Below are 14,823 nucleotides of genomic sequence, written 5' to 3' on the forward strand. Positions count from 1 at the left end.
AACTAAATTTTTTGTTCGCAACCGAATGGCACCCTACCAGGGCACCGGCGGACACGCCTGATTCAATTTAGTGAGCGACTGTAAGTAACTCCTCGTCTTATTCATTGTCTAAAGCACTGTTTAGAACGAACATAGGTGCCATTGCGCTCACTGGAAAGCCCAAGGCGCGCCAAATCGAGCCCTGCAGGGGCGCCGGGAGACGCGCCTGCCTCAATATAGTCAACGAATAGTGTTGCCCATCGTATGTTTAGTGTACAGCCTTTATTTTGAACGAACGTAGGCGCCATAGTGCTCGCAGGGGAGCACGGGGTGCTTCGAGAATTGCAATCTACGGGGCATCAACTATTGCGCCTGTTGAAGTTTTAACAATGAATATTGTAGTACCCCTTACCTGCTATGGAGGACCTACGATAAACAGATGCAAAGTACTAACATAGCCGCTCTGAAACTCTGGGCGCCAAATCGCGTACTGACGAAAATCGCACTCTCCCGGGCGCCGCCCATATCAAATTGTAGTTCTTTTGTTCACAGAAGCCGTCTTGCTTTACGGCACACGGATGAACGGTGTCGAACTGCATCCGACATTTATTTTTATATACCGTATACACAGAAAAAATGCACCCTCCCGTAGCGCCGCCCTTGCGAAATTCCAAAAAAAATAATATTTTTTTGCAGAACCCTTTCATAGAGTGTTCTTAAAACACCCTTATGTTTGATGGCGATATGATGAACGGTGTGACACAGCAATTATTTTTATATGCCGTATATAGATTTAAAAAAAACCGGGACGCCACCTCTGCGAATTTGAAACTTTGTTTTGGCAGGAATCTCCAAAAGAGTATTCTTAACAACTTCACAAAGTTTCATGGCGATGTGATGAAAGGTGTAGTGATGCATAAAAGATAGACAGACAGACAGACAGACATATGCATTGTTTTTTACATATATACTAGCGTGCCAGTCCCGCGCGTTGCCGCGGGGATAGAAGAAAGTCTGACGAAATATGTAAGAAATGATTTAAAACTAGCTTAACAGTGATTGATTTTATTTAAAAGTTTGCTTTATTAATAACGGGTAAATAAAGAAAAGTACACATGATATAACAAATTCTTATTTGTAGTTTCAGAATGGAACAAAAATTCATTAGGTCAAACATTATAAGGATGTATTTGCTCCACGTCCAAGTTAAATTTTCTATGGTGGCTGCATGACTGCATATTAATGATCTCTAAAAGTTTTTCATCCCAAATATTGTAATTAATTTCTACAGGTGAATTTGTGATGAATTGCATGCGTTGACACTAGAAACCCTTTATATAAAAATATTTTATAGTTGAAGACATGTTTTAGTAGGTACGCTAAAAGAAATACTTTAACCAAGCTTAAGAAAATTATAAAAACTCAAAACTATACCAATACTAACATCAAATGATAATACAGTTTTGTATTATTTAAGTATGTAGAGTGAAAATTGTATTTCTTCCAAGTAAAAACCCATAAATATGTTTATATTAATTGCTTCTCAAATATTGATATATACACCAATGTAAACATGCCAAACGCATGTCGATACTTACAATTATAATATTCTTAAAACTAAGTGGTTACAAACTCAACCACAAACCACTTCTCATTATGCCCACCACTATACCTACGCAGGTATTTTACACAAATATCCCAAATTGAACGAAGTACTAGTAAGATAACACGCATTGTCGCACATTTGCATGCTCCTCTCTCTCCACAAGTAAAGACAGTTGGCGCCACGACCTTCATTCGGCTCTCCACCTGCCCAGTTCAGGTAGGCCATTGAGGTTCCACTGTACCTGTTAAACCAGTGTCCTTCAATGCCTTCGTCGTTGCCTCCAGTGAGCACGAGTGTATAATCTGGGTAGGCTGACAAGAAATTTTTGAGAAACTTCATTTCGTTGTAGGAGTTGATTTCAACTAGGTAACCACCGTATAGGGCGCAGGTAGAGGCTGCAAATTTGACCTCTATAGTGTTGAGTTTGCTGGATAAAAAGTATCGATGACCAGAGTATACAGAGGACACATGGAAGAGTGAGTTCTTCATCGCTTCCGCCTCGAGTTCCATACAGTTCTGTCACTCTGTAGGTCCTGTACCTTTGTATACACTTGATCCATTCGGCTGTTTAGATTTTGGTTTAGTAAAGTCTGAAGATTTGATTCAACTTGGTGAATACGATTGTTTAGGTTCTGATTTAATAAAGGCTGTAAATTTGAATCAATTTGTTGAATACGATTGCTTAGATTCTGATTAAGTAAAGTGTGTACATTAGCATTGATTTGATTAATTCAATTATTGAAATTATAATTGTGTAAAACCTCAACCATCGAGTGAACCTGTTCGATGTAGCTGGTCAAAACCTGGACCTGCTTGACCTAGACGTCAACACTGGGACTGATGATGGTCACTGTTTGACCTGTGGTGACAGAAACCGGATGTCCACCGCGGTCCACACCGTTGGCCTCACATCTGTAAACTCCGGCTTTGTTTTGGTCAGGAAAGTCCCACACAAGTGTCATGTATGAAAGACCGTTGTTGTCAATTTTTCCAGTTGCCGTCACATTCTCCTTGGGGTCATAGATCACGTGACCAGCAGGGCTAAAAAGGTTGATAGCAGCAACCTCGATGAACGGGTTGTCGAGTACCTGGGCTCGCGAAATAATTAATGAAATTAGATTTGACATGGTTGGGTCCGTGTTCAGTGAAGTGGAACAGTTTAGCTTCAGATTTCTGGTGATGCCAACCTCCACCTTGTCAGGGGTAACATCCAGGTTCAAACCGTAAGCTACACGAACACAATTTAAACAAATAAATTATTGAAACTAAGCAAAAATTGAAGATAATGAACAGAAAATGCAACAGAACAAAAACAGCATTGGCATGTTTTCAAAAATAATACAGAAAAAACCACAGGGAAGTGAAAAAGAAGCTCGAAAAAGATAAGAAGATAATATGCGTCTGATAGCTGAAGTGGAGCAGGTAGGATGCAATGGAAATCTAAAGCAACTCTACTCTGCAGAAACCTCTCTGGAGAATTCAGCAAACTGGAAACACCTATCAATGACAAACACAAACAGTGAAACACTACCAAAAGGTTGGTCGAACAGATATAAACAGATAGGCGGAATACTTTGAGGAACTCCTATATAGACCAGTACCTCTGAACCCATCAACCCAGCTGAAGTAGATATCCCGATCAACAGCGAGAAGCAAACTAGATAGGATATTAGAAAGGCCATCTTCCACATGACGGGTGGGATGGCACCTGGACCTAACGAGTTCCTAACAGATACCTTAAAAGCATTCTTGGAAGCATCAGTAGAGATGGCACACCCACTCTTTAAGAGGGTACTGACATTACAGACGACCGCGCGCTCCTCTCCAACAACCAACAGCAGATGCAGGAGACAACAAGTGTGGTAGGAGACTAGCCAGTGCAGGTCGAACGAAAATATCAAAGATCAACACTACACACTACCAGCACTGAACAGGTTACATTAAATACAGTCCCCTTGGACGAAATGCAGTCCATTACCCACTTAGGTAGTGACGTGGACCATCAGAGAGGAACAGATGCGGATGTTAAAGCAAGGATAGGTAAAGTCAGAGCAGCCTTCACACAACTTAAGAACATCTATGCTTCCAGTGAGGAGCTTTCCTTGACCGCAAATGTGTGCAGAGACCTACGAGCAACAAAGACTACCAATGAAAAAAGACCAGACCTTTACAAACAGCTGCCGCAGAGAAATACTTAGCATATACCCGCCAGGCACAATGAGCAACGCACGGCAAATCGTAATCGAAAGAAGAACGTATTGTGGATGATAAAATTAAGAAAAGGGTATGGGCGGTTGGATAGGACACACGCTACATAGACCGCCAACCAACATAACCAGGCAGGCGTTGAGGTGGTACTCTCAAAGAAAGCGCAAAAGAAATCAACCAAGAAACACCTGGCGATGGGACCTTAAAGCCGAAACAACATAGTTGGGTTACACCTGGAGTCAGGTTGAGGAAAAGGCATAGGACAGATTATTCTAGAGATATTATTATTGTTGCACAACTTAAACCGTTAGGCTAAAAAGTTTTATACCTATGAAATAAACTTTACTAATGCTGCAAAAAAAATTGAAATTACATTGAACTTACCCGTGGATAGAGCTATTACTAATACAACAAAGATAGTGAGAAACATTTTACATATTATGTTGTGTTGTCTCAAAACTTTCTTCTCTTGTTTAAGTTGCTTCAGATAATGAAAATAAAACAACTGGCGGACGATTTAGGTCTACACCCGTTTTGTCAACACATATAAATAACATACTTGACGTTTCTTATCTACATGATTAATGGTAGCCTTCTGTAATCTCCTTGGATGAGGAGTCAATTTTGAAGAGTAATACAAAGCTATAAAACACATGCGTTGTACATTTTGTGTTGACTTTCGCGGAGATAGATCTGAAGTAATGTCATATATTATTTTATATGAGAGTATGAGAGTTGCTATCTCTTTCAAATATTGACTAAACTTTAGAAGGCTGCCTTGGTAATTGCAAGAGACCTTTGAAAGCGCTAACTCGCTAGCTAAAACAACTTGCTTTAAACTATGCTAACGTGATAAGCAAGTGCAACTACAGTTTGTTTGTAAGGACTATGTTATTTGGGTGTCTAAATATGTTATTGAAAAAAACTTTTAATGTTGATTTTGCCATTTTTGTAAAATAGCGTGTTTACAATACCTCTCGAACTAGAAAATATTTAAGGTGTATCGTATCACACGTACACTTCAATCTATTCATACACACACACACACAAACACACACACAAACACACACACACACACATATATATATATATATATATATATATATATATATATATATATATATATATATATATATATGACTATGTGTATGTATGTATGTACTAGTGTTATTGAAAAAACGTTTAATGTTGATATTGCCATTTTAGTAAATAGCCTGCTTACAATCCCTCTGGAACAAACAATTATTTCAGGTGTATCTTATTACACGTATACATAAATCTATTCATACACACACACACAAACACACACATATATATATATATAATATATGACTTTGTGTTTGTATTTATGTATGTACTTGTGTATATAAACTTCATGTTAAAACATTGTTTATTTAAGTCTCAGGCATCTCACTCCAAGCTATCCCCGCCTCTACGGTATCTTGTTTAAAAAGGACCCTGACCGTGAATTGTTTGACGACAATAGATGGAAGTTTTTTAATGTCCAGCGTCATTTCTTTTTATATCTGCTGGTCAACAGGAGTGCAGGACAAGACCTTCAAGGAACTGACCTCTCTCTATGGTTTTCAACTAAAGTTCTTAGTGATAACCAAACAGAAAAAGGCATAATTGACTATAACGTAGTTTCACAAATAAGCCTGGTTTTTGGAATACCCGGATATGTTACTAAAACATCTAGTACTTGCGTGTGACTCTAGTCGTGGGTGAAGCAGACATCCGGTTTCTATATATAGAACTTTGCTAGTATCATATCATCATTTAGATACCAATGAACTTTACAACAATGTGTACAATAACATATAGTGTTTCTTTTTTTTTTTTGCGAAATATTTTAATTTTTGTTCAAGGTAAAGTAGGAGTTAAGTGAAAATAACTCTTACGTGCAGTTAGTATATATTTAGATGAAAATTATTTGATTTGTCAGTAAGCAGCTACCCACCCATGTTTCGGCAATATTTTAGCAATGGGTAAGACTATTAGCAAATACACGATACAGACCATACTTGCCTCATACACCGTCACGTTTGGAAGGAGAACTTTATTTTTTAATTTTATTATTCTACCAATCACAAGAATTATCCTCGTCAATAATCTGAGCATCGGTGTTTACTGACACATGCATTATCTTATCTAATTAACTATCTGATAAATGACATCCTTGTTTACTAACACATTTATTATCTTATCTAATTAATTATCTGACCAATAACATCTTTGTTTACTGACGCATGCATTATATTATCTAACTAATTATGCGACCAATAACAGTCTAATCGTTTTTGGTCTATTTTAGATTTATGTGGGCCATGTTTTAACAACCAGATAGTATTGTCTATACCATAGTATAAATATCTTTAAAGAATGGATTGTGTATACACAACAATTGAAATCAACAACACTGAACATGTTGCATCTTCTTACGCTAATACTCGCACTGGCAATGTCCACGGGTAAGTTCGTTAATATGAAAAATTCAAAAATGAATATATAGTATATGTATATGTAGTTTAAAATACTTGACATAAAACCTCATTCTATAACAAGTATAATGAACAGTATTAGATATTTAAGCAGTTTGACTTTTTAAAATATTCTTGAACGTATTTGATATAACATTTCAAAAAAATCTTTAAACACTTATTGCATATCAATCAACAATTTATTTATTGATTTTATCTACAGGTTTAGGCTTTAAAATCGAGGCCTCACCAAACCAAATTACCATTGGTGTGACGCGATATCTAACGGTAAACTGTACGACCACAGCTGACAGTATTTCTGGAATGGCCAGCCTCCTGTCTCTCATCATCTACCGATCACATGGAGCAGACGACACCAACTTCATAGAACTAGATTCCATCAACGTCTTCCAGTCTTCTGGTCACGTGATAGAAAACACCCGCGACAACCAAACATCAACAGGTCTCATCGACACCAACAGCCAATCATATTTGAGCCTGGTTTGGGAATACCCGGACGCTAACAAAGCTGGACATGTGTGAGGCTAACGGTATGAATTTTGCTGGACATCCGGTAGCTATAAATAGTACAGTTGTGGTAGCACATTATTCCCCTAATATTGATATTTTAGTCAGTGAAATAAGGAATATGAACTCTAAAATAGAACAGTTGAGCAAAGTCGATGACAATCAGAACAGAGCAATATATGGAATAAACAGCTCTGTGGAAAACATGAAGACTAGACAGGAAATGTGGAACAGTCGTATAGAGTCTATTAAAAGATTGTTATTTAAAGATTCGACAACATACGGCCAACATCGTTACTACCTCTCTTACCCGAGACCTGATGCACAAATAAAACACTACGAGGCAGCTTGTGAGTTCATCGGTGGTTATTTGGTTGAGGTCGATTCGGTTGCCGAGTTTAATTTTCTACGGAATTTCTTAATAAATCATGTAGAGTATGAATATGTAATGACTGGAGGAACGGACGATGCTCAAGAGGGTCGCTGGGTCAATATACACAGTGGAACAGTTGTACAGGATATTCAATGGGCACAAGGAATGCACACTAGAGACATAAATTTTAACTGTTTATGGTTTTCGAAAGAAGGAAATTGGTATATTATTGAAGGCGATTGTTATCACGCTACAGTGTTGTTGCAATACGGATTTATATGCGAGATTTCAGAATTAACGAGTATAACTTAAAAATAAAATAAAATTCAGCTAAAGACATGCGTTTGAAAATATTTAACAATATAAATCAAGAATTTAAATACTATGAATTTTAAACTGTGTATAACTTTCTGAGATATTGTCTAGTTTTTTAATCATAATTATGTAGTCCAGCCTAAAACCATAGGCCCTATTTAACGTTCAATCTGTCACTTGTTCATTATGTTTAAATGAAATGTTAAAATTTCTAATTACATTTGAATTGGAAAACTTTTTGTTTTAAGATGAAAAAAATTTGTTATCACTTACAAATAATTGATTTTTAATTGATATATTTTTTTCATGTCGGTTTTTTGTCCGGATCCAGCAGATCCGTCATACTTGTATACACTGTTTTATGAGAGCTGCTGGGTCAGTCTGAAACATCCTGCAAGTCAAAAGATTCGTACAGGACTTAGGCTATACAGATGCTAGAGTACTTGTTGACTCTAAATAGTATTTTCAGACTTAAGTATTTAGTGCCTAGTCATAAAACAAATTTGATATTTGTTTTATGAACTTGGGCTATTCTGTCGCAGTGAATTTGTAGCTGTTGTTTGACTGAGTAAATTTATTCTGTGGTATGTGTACTATCTGTTATTTACGATAGACGTGCTAAAACTGTTATAAAGTCAATATGAAACATGTAATTGTCTTTGTTTGATTTATGTTAACATCATTATCAAAAGATTCATATAACGCATTAGTAGTTTATGCAAAGTAATATAACATGTATATGATGACAATTAAGGGAAATACTCTAACTTAACTCATGGTTCATGAGACTGACACAGATATCCCAACACGGAAGCCTTCAGTAGATACTTTTTTTCTTCTACTTCTTCATTCTGAATTTGTAATATTGGAGCTTTACTTGTCAAAATGTCATACGCTTCTGGCCCATTAAATCTGACTTCAGCTTGCTTTTTGGACCTGTTTATATCCTCCAACATAACTCACTTAAGAACGCAGAAGAAGAAGAAGTCCACACAATAAGAATTTGCGAGTTAGCAGTTGTTTTATTTTGGCTTTCTTCTCTTAGTTTTATTGATGTTTTCTTTTTGTGTGGAAATTAATAATTTATTAGTATAATTGTTTTTTTTTCTGTCAGTGAGTTTTTTTATTTTTATCAGCTGTCTAACTACTTCTTCTTCTTCGTTCTTAATTATTAATGTTGAAGGGGATCGAGATTTATCTGCCAGTGGGTTTGAACTCAAGACTTTGTTCGAATTTATCAAGGGTTCGAATTTATCAACCATGAGCTTTTTGCCGACTCGACCACGCCTCCAACACAATTAAGAGTTACGTGTCATCTGTTTATGCGCTATTGGGACCATTGACTCCGATTTCAGCCTGCTTTTCTTTTTGGATTTGCTTCCATAGCCTTTGTCCAACCAAGAACAAACTACAAGGCAGCAGTTGTTTAATTTTGGAGTTGTCTCTCCTAGAAGAGTGGCTGTCCCCAGCTAACGAACCTCATCTGCCCGAAGCTAACACATTTATACATTTCAATATACTAACATCAACAAAGTGTTTGTGAAGACAACGCTCTATTAATTGATTAAAGGCTTAGTATTTAATAAAAAATGTATGGAATTATGTACAACGCCGGGATGAGAAATAGGGCACTGGATTTAGTAATCTTAACCCTTAAAATGTTGCTCAAATGTTTTGATGATAGTAACATAATATACTTTATATACTGTGAACAAAAGTTATATGATTTGGACTCTCTTAATAATAATCAATACATTCCATAATATATTGCGTGCTTATGCTTACAAATTGGTTTAACCTGTGTAAACATGTTAAATAGAAGTATGTTTTACTTTCACTAGTGTAGCGTCACATTCTATCAAGAAATGTTACCTTTCAGTGTATATACTTGTTTTTTTAAGCAAATAGATACTTATTTATCAACAGTTATTTATTTTATCACACGACTGATACCTTATCTAAATTGTTCAAATAAAATCGCATAAAATGTTATCAACAGCAACTAGGAAGTAATATCTCTACAATAGTATAAATAGGAGTGATAAAGCATTTGTGTACAGTAGATTAAAAAAAATAAAATGTTAATCATCCTAGCCACAGTGCTAGGACTTGCAGCGTCTTCGGGTAAGATAATTGTTTTGTTAGTGCAATTAAATATTGTCGTATATTGTCGTAATTTTCCAGCGTGATAATTCACAAACTATTTTCTCCTTTTTTAAGTAATAGACAAAAATCTTAATGTCTTAATGTCTACCACTCAGTCTTACAATGTTTTTATTGTTAATGTAAGTTCATGAACTGAAAACAATCGAATATTTTTGTTTGTTCTACTTACAGTGCACGGGTTGACCTTAGATGTGGCCCCTGCCACGGTTGAAATCGGGGTCACCAGAACCTTGCAGGTGAAATGTTCCTCTTCACTGACCACAGGTTCTGCCATGTCTAGTCTAATCTCACTAATCATCTGCAGAGGCCACACCAACAACTCCACGTTTACTGAGATCGCTTCCATCAACGTGTTCGACTCGGCCACTCATGTTGTCTACGATCCAAAGAAAATGTAACTGCGACTGGATAAATTGACAACAACGGTCTTTCATACATGACACTTGTGTAGGACTTTCCTGACCAAAACAAAGCCGGAGTTTACAGATGTGAGGTCAACGGTGTGGACCGCGGTGGACATCCGGTTTCTGTCACCACAGGTCAAACAGTGACCATCGTCAGTCCCAGTGTTGACGTCTTGGTCAAACAGGTCCAGGTTTTGACCAGCTACATCGAACAGGTTCACTCGATGGTTGAGGTTTTACACAATTATAATCTCAATAATCGAATCACTCAAATCGATGCTAACGTACATAGTTTACTTAATCAGAATTTAAACAGTCGAATAGATCAAGTAAACGCGAATGTTCGAGATTTGCAGACTTACAAAACCTTGTGGAACGCAAGACTAGAAACTATGAAGAACTCACTTTTTCACGTGTCTCCACAATACGCTGAAAACGGGCATCTCTATCTTTTATCTAATAGACTTTACACAGTAGACATAAGCCGTGCTCAGGCTACCTGTATTCAATACGGTGGCTACGTAGCTGAAGTCGACACCTATGATGAAATGCAGTTTATTAGAAGTTTTATATCAGGATACACTGATATATCTGTTGTTCTTATTGGAGGTAGCGATGAAGCAGTTGAAGGACACTGGGTTAACCAACACAATGGTACACCGACCTACCTGAGCTGGGCAAACGGACAGCCGAACGCTGGAACTAGTGAAACTGTTTGTACTTATGGAGGGGAGGAAACCTACAAATGGCAGATGATTATTGTTATTTTAAGGGTTACGAGTATCATGTTTCGTTTCTATGTGAATTACCACTGTTGATGTAGATGTCTATAACGGAAATGTGTAGGCAAAGATATAGTGTGTGTGAGAGTAGCCTCACCTTGAAAGTGGTGTGCTAGCAAGACCAAAGTGTGTGAACGAGGCAGTGTGTGAAGCAATACGGCCAGCATCGTGTAGCTACATGTCAGTTTTTCTTCTTGTCATATGTTCTTGTGCTTGATGATAATTAAACTCCCATGATACAGATTCTCGTTGTGGATTGTGTATATTTACAATTTGTTACAACTGGCTCCAACGAGCCCAAAATACATAAGAAACCAAGTGTAACACCATCATAAGTAATGACTGGTGGTCCGTTGAAACTAGTAGATCTTGTTTCTATTATGCAAAACTTAATTTATATATTTTTGTGAAAATAGTTATCAAGAAGAGTAGGTTAGTTGAGAATCGCTCAAGTTGTGTACTTGTGATTACTCCAAAACTTTGACATTGGTATTGACTATTAGACTTAAAGATATATTGAAGTTAGCTACCAAAAAAATTCATTCTTTATTTAATTCTCAGAATCTATGTAGCTATTGTAGTAATTGTCTTAAATTAATTTAAATTTATCTGTTCATTTTTCAAAACAAAAATTAAAGTGAAATTAAATATGAGTATCATGACTGTTTCTTTCCGCCTCATACATGTCAGTTTTCCTTGCATGTTCGCTTTAGTATTTTAGACTACATTAATGAAATATTTTGTTGATGCTTTTCCAGGTCAATCATTTTAAAATCATGTAAATACCTTAACAATCGCGTACAATAATAATTCTTTTATTCTTTTTTTTCCTTAACCGTGTAAAACTCCATGCCTTCATTAATAAAAAAATATGTTGCATCAAAGTTTAAACAAAGAGTGAACAAACTATAAGGCAGCAATTGTTTGATTTTAGAGTTGTCTCTCCTAGAAGAGTTGCTGTCCTTAGCTGTCGAGCTGCCCGAAAGTTCGTACTCGAGACATTTCGGATTAGCAACCATGAGCTTTACCTACTGGACTGCGCCGACTAACATGGACATATCGAAGATTTACTTATCAGCAATAAAGTGGCTCACATGATTAATACTTTATCTAATTGATAGTTATCACATGACGGAGAAATTAATTGTTTCTGTAGGTAGGCGTCACATTTTATCATCAGCAAACAAGAAGTGGTGGCTGTAAAACATTATAAATAGTTTGAAGAACGTTGTTTTGTGTACAGTAGATTAGAATAGCAGAAAATGTTGCGCATCATAGCAACAATACTAGGACTTGTAACTTCTTCAGGTAAGTTGATTAAATCATTAATATCTCATTCGATAACTCCATTACATTTAGGGTGCGTAGATTCTACCGAAGAATCATATTAACATTTATTTTATTATTTAAACATACACTATTTTTATGTTAGTTTGGAAAAAAAAATATCGAGCCACAGTTACTCAAGCTTCTGTAGTTAGATCACAATCGACTTTCTAGATTTAAAAGTATTTTCGTTTGTTATGATTTGTATACCTGCCGCTTCCTCGTCACCAAATCTCATACTGTTGCAACATTCCGTAAGATTACCACACACTTTAGCCTACACCCCTTCACTAAACAACTGAAATAATGATACACTTCCTCGCTAAAATTATGAATCCCACCTCCACCCACTAATAGATATGTGTCGTCATACGTATAAATTGTCACTCATTGATAGTTATTTGATATGCGGAGACACATTTTGAAAAAGTAAAAGTTGTTTTGGAGTATCAAAAATGTAACACAAGATATTTAATCAAAGTAAGACTGTACAAAATTGATTTTAAAACTTCACGTGTTAAAATAGAAACAAATCAGTTTCGCAGTTATAACCAACAATACGTGTTTCTATTTTATTAAAAAATAAACCGGGAGTGATCTCCCCAAAACTTTCTCGAATATTCTTATATAAAATAACAGGGGATGGGAACTCGGGCTATAGACAATATTTTTAATCCATTTTAAATACTTAAAGTTTTTAAAATAGAATAAAATCTCGTAGACAAAAGAATTGCACACCAAGTGAACGCCAAATAAAAAAGTGCATAATAGTGCGCAAATTTTATAAGTACTTTAAAAATTAACATTAGTTTTTTTTAGAAATCGGAAGTAGCGTAAATTACTACTTCCGGTCAACGGAAATTACTCAAAATTTAACAGAATGTAGAGAATTAGATCTTTTACTCACATGTGAAATTTCATTTATCTATCTGAAATAGTACTCAAGTTATAGGCTTTTAAAAAATTCAAAGTAAGAAAAGTACCACTTCCGGTTATCGGAAATCGCTCAAAAGTTGATACGGATCTACGATTTTGATAAAATACTTATATATGAAATTTCATCAACCTAGCTGTAACGGTACTCAAGTAATCGTGTTTACACACAGACACACACACAGACAGACAGACAGACACACAGACATACGGACAAGATTGCAAAATTATGTTTTTCCGTATCAGTGAGCCGTAAAACGTCGAGATTTGTAAAAATCTCATTTTTTTTTTGCATGATTACAATACTTTCTCTATACTTCGTATATACGAGAAAGTAAAAATTGTTGTTATTTTGCTTTTTGTTAATTCAATTCAGTTGAGTATACAATATTATGCTTTTATTTATTGATTAATAAAACACCCATCTCTAACAGCGATTGGTCTCCAAATTGAAGCCTCGCCACACATAGTTGATGTCGGCGAGACGAGAAATCTGACAGTAAAATGTTCGACAACAGTGGAAAGCAGTTCAAAAATGGCTAGCCTTATTTCGCTCATTATCTCCAGATCCACTGATGCTAATGATACCAACTTCAAAGAACTTAATTCTATCAACGTTTTCCAGTTATCTGGACAAGTCATTGAAAACATCCGCGACAACCAAACATCAACAGGTGTCATTGATGCTTACAGCCAATCGAATCTGAGCCTGGTTTGGGAATACCCGGACGCCAGCAAAACTGGACTGTACAAGTGTGAGGCAAACGGTGTGGATTTTGCTGGACATCCGGTTGCCATAAGTAGCACAGTACTAGTAGTATCTGTACAATCTGATAGTCATGTATTGATGCATGAACTAAAGAACATAAATACTAAAATAGATGTCTTAAACAACGTCATTGAAAGTCAAAATAGAACTATAAGCAACTCGTTTGATCAAATAAACAGCTCTATTCAAAAATTAGAGGCAAACCAACAAATATGGAACTCTCGTTTTCAGTCGATAAAAAAACACATGTTCACAAATTGGACAGATTTCGAAAATCATCAGTACCTACTTTCCCATATTAGATCTGTTGTATCGGTGGAGGATTATGAAACCATTTGTGAATTGTTTGGCGGGTATTTAGTTGAAATCGATTCTATTGCTGAGTTTAATTTTCTTCGTGCTTTAGTTTCCAGTCATCCTGAGTTTAAGTATATAATGGTAGGTGCCACAGACAGAGCCACTGAGGACCACTGGATCAACATTCACAGCGGAACTATCGCACACAACATCCAGTGGGGGCAAGGGGAGCCATCTCATGACGACGATTATAACTGTATGCTATTTAGTAGGGCCCACCATTGGTATATGTATGAGTGGAGTTGTTTTTTCCAAGCAACGTATTCTGAGAATGGATTTATTTGTGAAATTTCTGAATAAACTTACACTTACTTTTACACCGACATATTCGTTTTGTTAAATATTATTAAAAAACTTCATTAACTGCTGAAGCTTACAATTCTTTCTCTTGCATTTTATATTTTGAATTTGTAGTTTTAAATAGTTTTCTTTTTATTTTTTTGGGTTTCAAGTATTTAGATTTTAAATTTTTTAAATTATTTTTTTTTAATTACTGAAAATCAATGCATTTTTTTTTCTATAATTGTCCTTAAAATGTTGTGTTGTGCAGGTAGATGTTGTACATTTTGTTAAAAGATAAATCTAAATTTTTCGGTA

General features: G+C 35.9%; 3 protein-coding genes across 3 annotated transcripts; 2 read left to right on the top strand and 1 right to left on the bottom strand.

Annotated features, from left to right (window-relative positions):
• Positions 1-1,651: 1,651 nt before the first annotated feature.
• LOC131958000 (perlucin-like protein) lies at positions 1,652-2,074 on the bottom strand. The gene has a single exon (XM_059322880.1). It carries the CDS (start codon positions 2,072-2,074, stop codon positions 1,652-1,654), a length of 423 nt encoding a protein of 140 aa, XP_059178863.1.
• Positions 2,075-6,254: 4,180 nt separating this feature from the next.
• LOC131958010 (uncharacterized) lies at positions 6,255-10,877 on the top strand. Its single transcript, XM_059322892.1, has 5 exons — positions 6,255-6,264; positions 6,497-6,736; positions 6,906-7,151; positions 9,827-9,891; positions 10,107-10,877. Exons 1-5 carry the CDS (start codon positions 6,255-6,257, stop codon positions 10,875-10,877), a joined length of 1,332 nt encoding a protein of 443 aa, XP_059178875.1.
• Positions 10,878-12,017: 1,140 nt separating this feature from the next.
• On the top strand, positions 12,018-14,623 carry LOC131957967 (uncharacterized). The gene is made up of 2 exons (XM_059322847.1): positions 12,018-12,149; positions 13,535-14,623. Exons 1-2 carry the CDS (start codon positions 12,104-12,106, stop codon positions 14,524-14,526), a joined length of 1,038 nt encoding a protein of 345 aa, XP_059178830.1. The 5' UTR covers positions 12,018-12,103; the 3' UTR covers positions 14,527-14,623.
• Positions 14,624-14,823: the final 200 nt, after the last annotated feature.

This window comes from Physella acuta, unplaced genomic scaffold (genome assembly GCF_028476545.2).
Source record: "Physella acuta isolate Inbredline_101_S28 unplaced genomic scaffold, ASM2847654v3 ptg000083l, whole genome shotgun sequence".
NCBI classification, from domain to species: domain Eukaryota; kingdom Metazoa; phylum Mollusca; class Gastropoda; family Physidae; genus Physella; species Physella acuta.

Coding starts and splice junctions, on each gene's coding strand:
- LOC131958000 (XM_059322880.1), bottom strand. CDS start 2,074: ATGAAGAACTCACTCTTCCATGTGTCCTCTGTATACTCTGGTCATCGA.
- LOC131958010 (XM_059322892.1), top strand. Junction 7,152..9,826: donor AAAACACTACGAGGCAGCTT/GTGAGTTCATCG, acceptor TTCTACTTACAG/TGCACGGGTTGACCTTAGAT. Junction 9,892..10,106: donor GGGTCACCAGAACCTTGCAG/GTGAAATGTTCC, acceptor ACACTTGTGTAG/GACTTTCCTGACCAAAACAA.
- LOC131957967 (XM_059322847.1), top strand. CDS start 12,104: ATGTTGCGCATCATAGCAACAATACTAGGACTTGTAACTTCTTCAG. Junction 12,150..13,534: donor AGGACTTGTAACTTCTTCAG/GTAAGTTGATTA, acceptor CATCTCTAACAG/CGATTGGTCTCCAAATTGAA.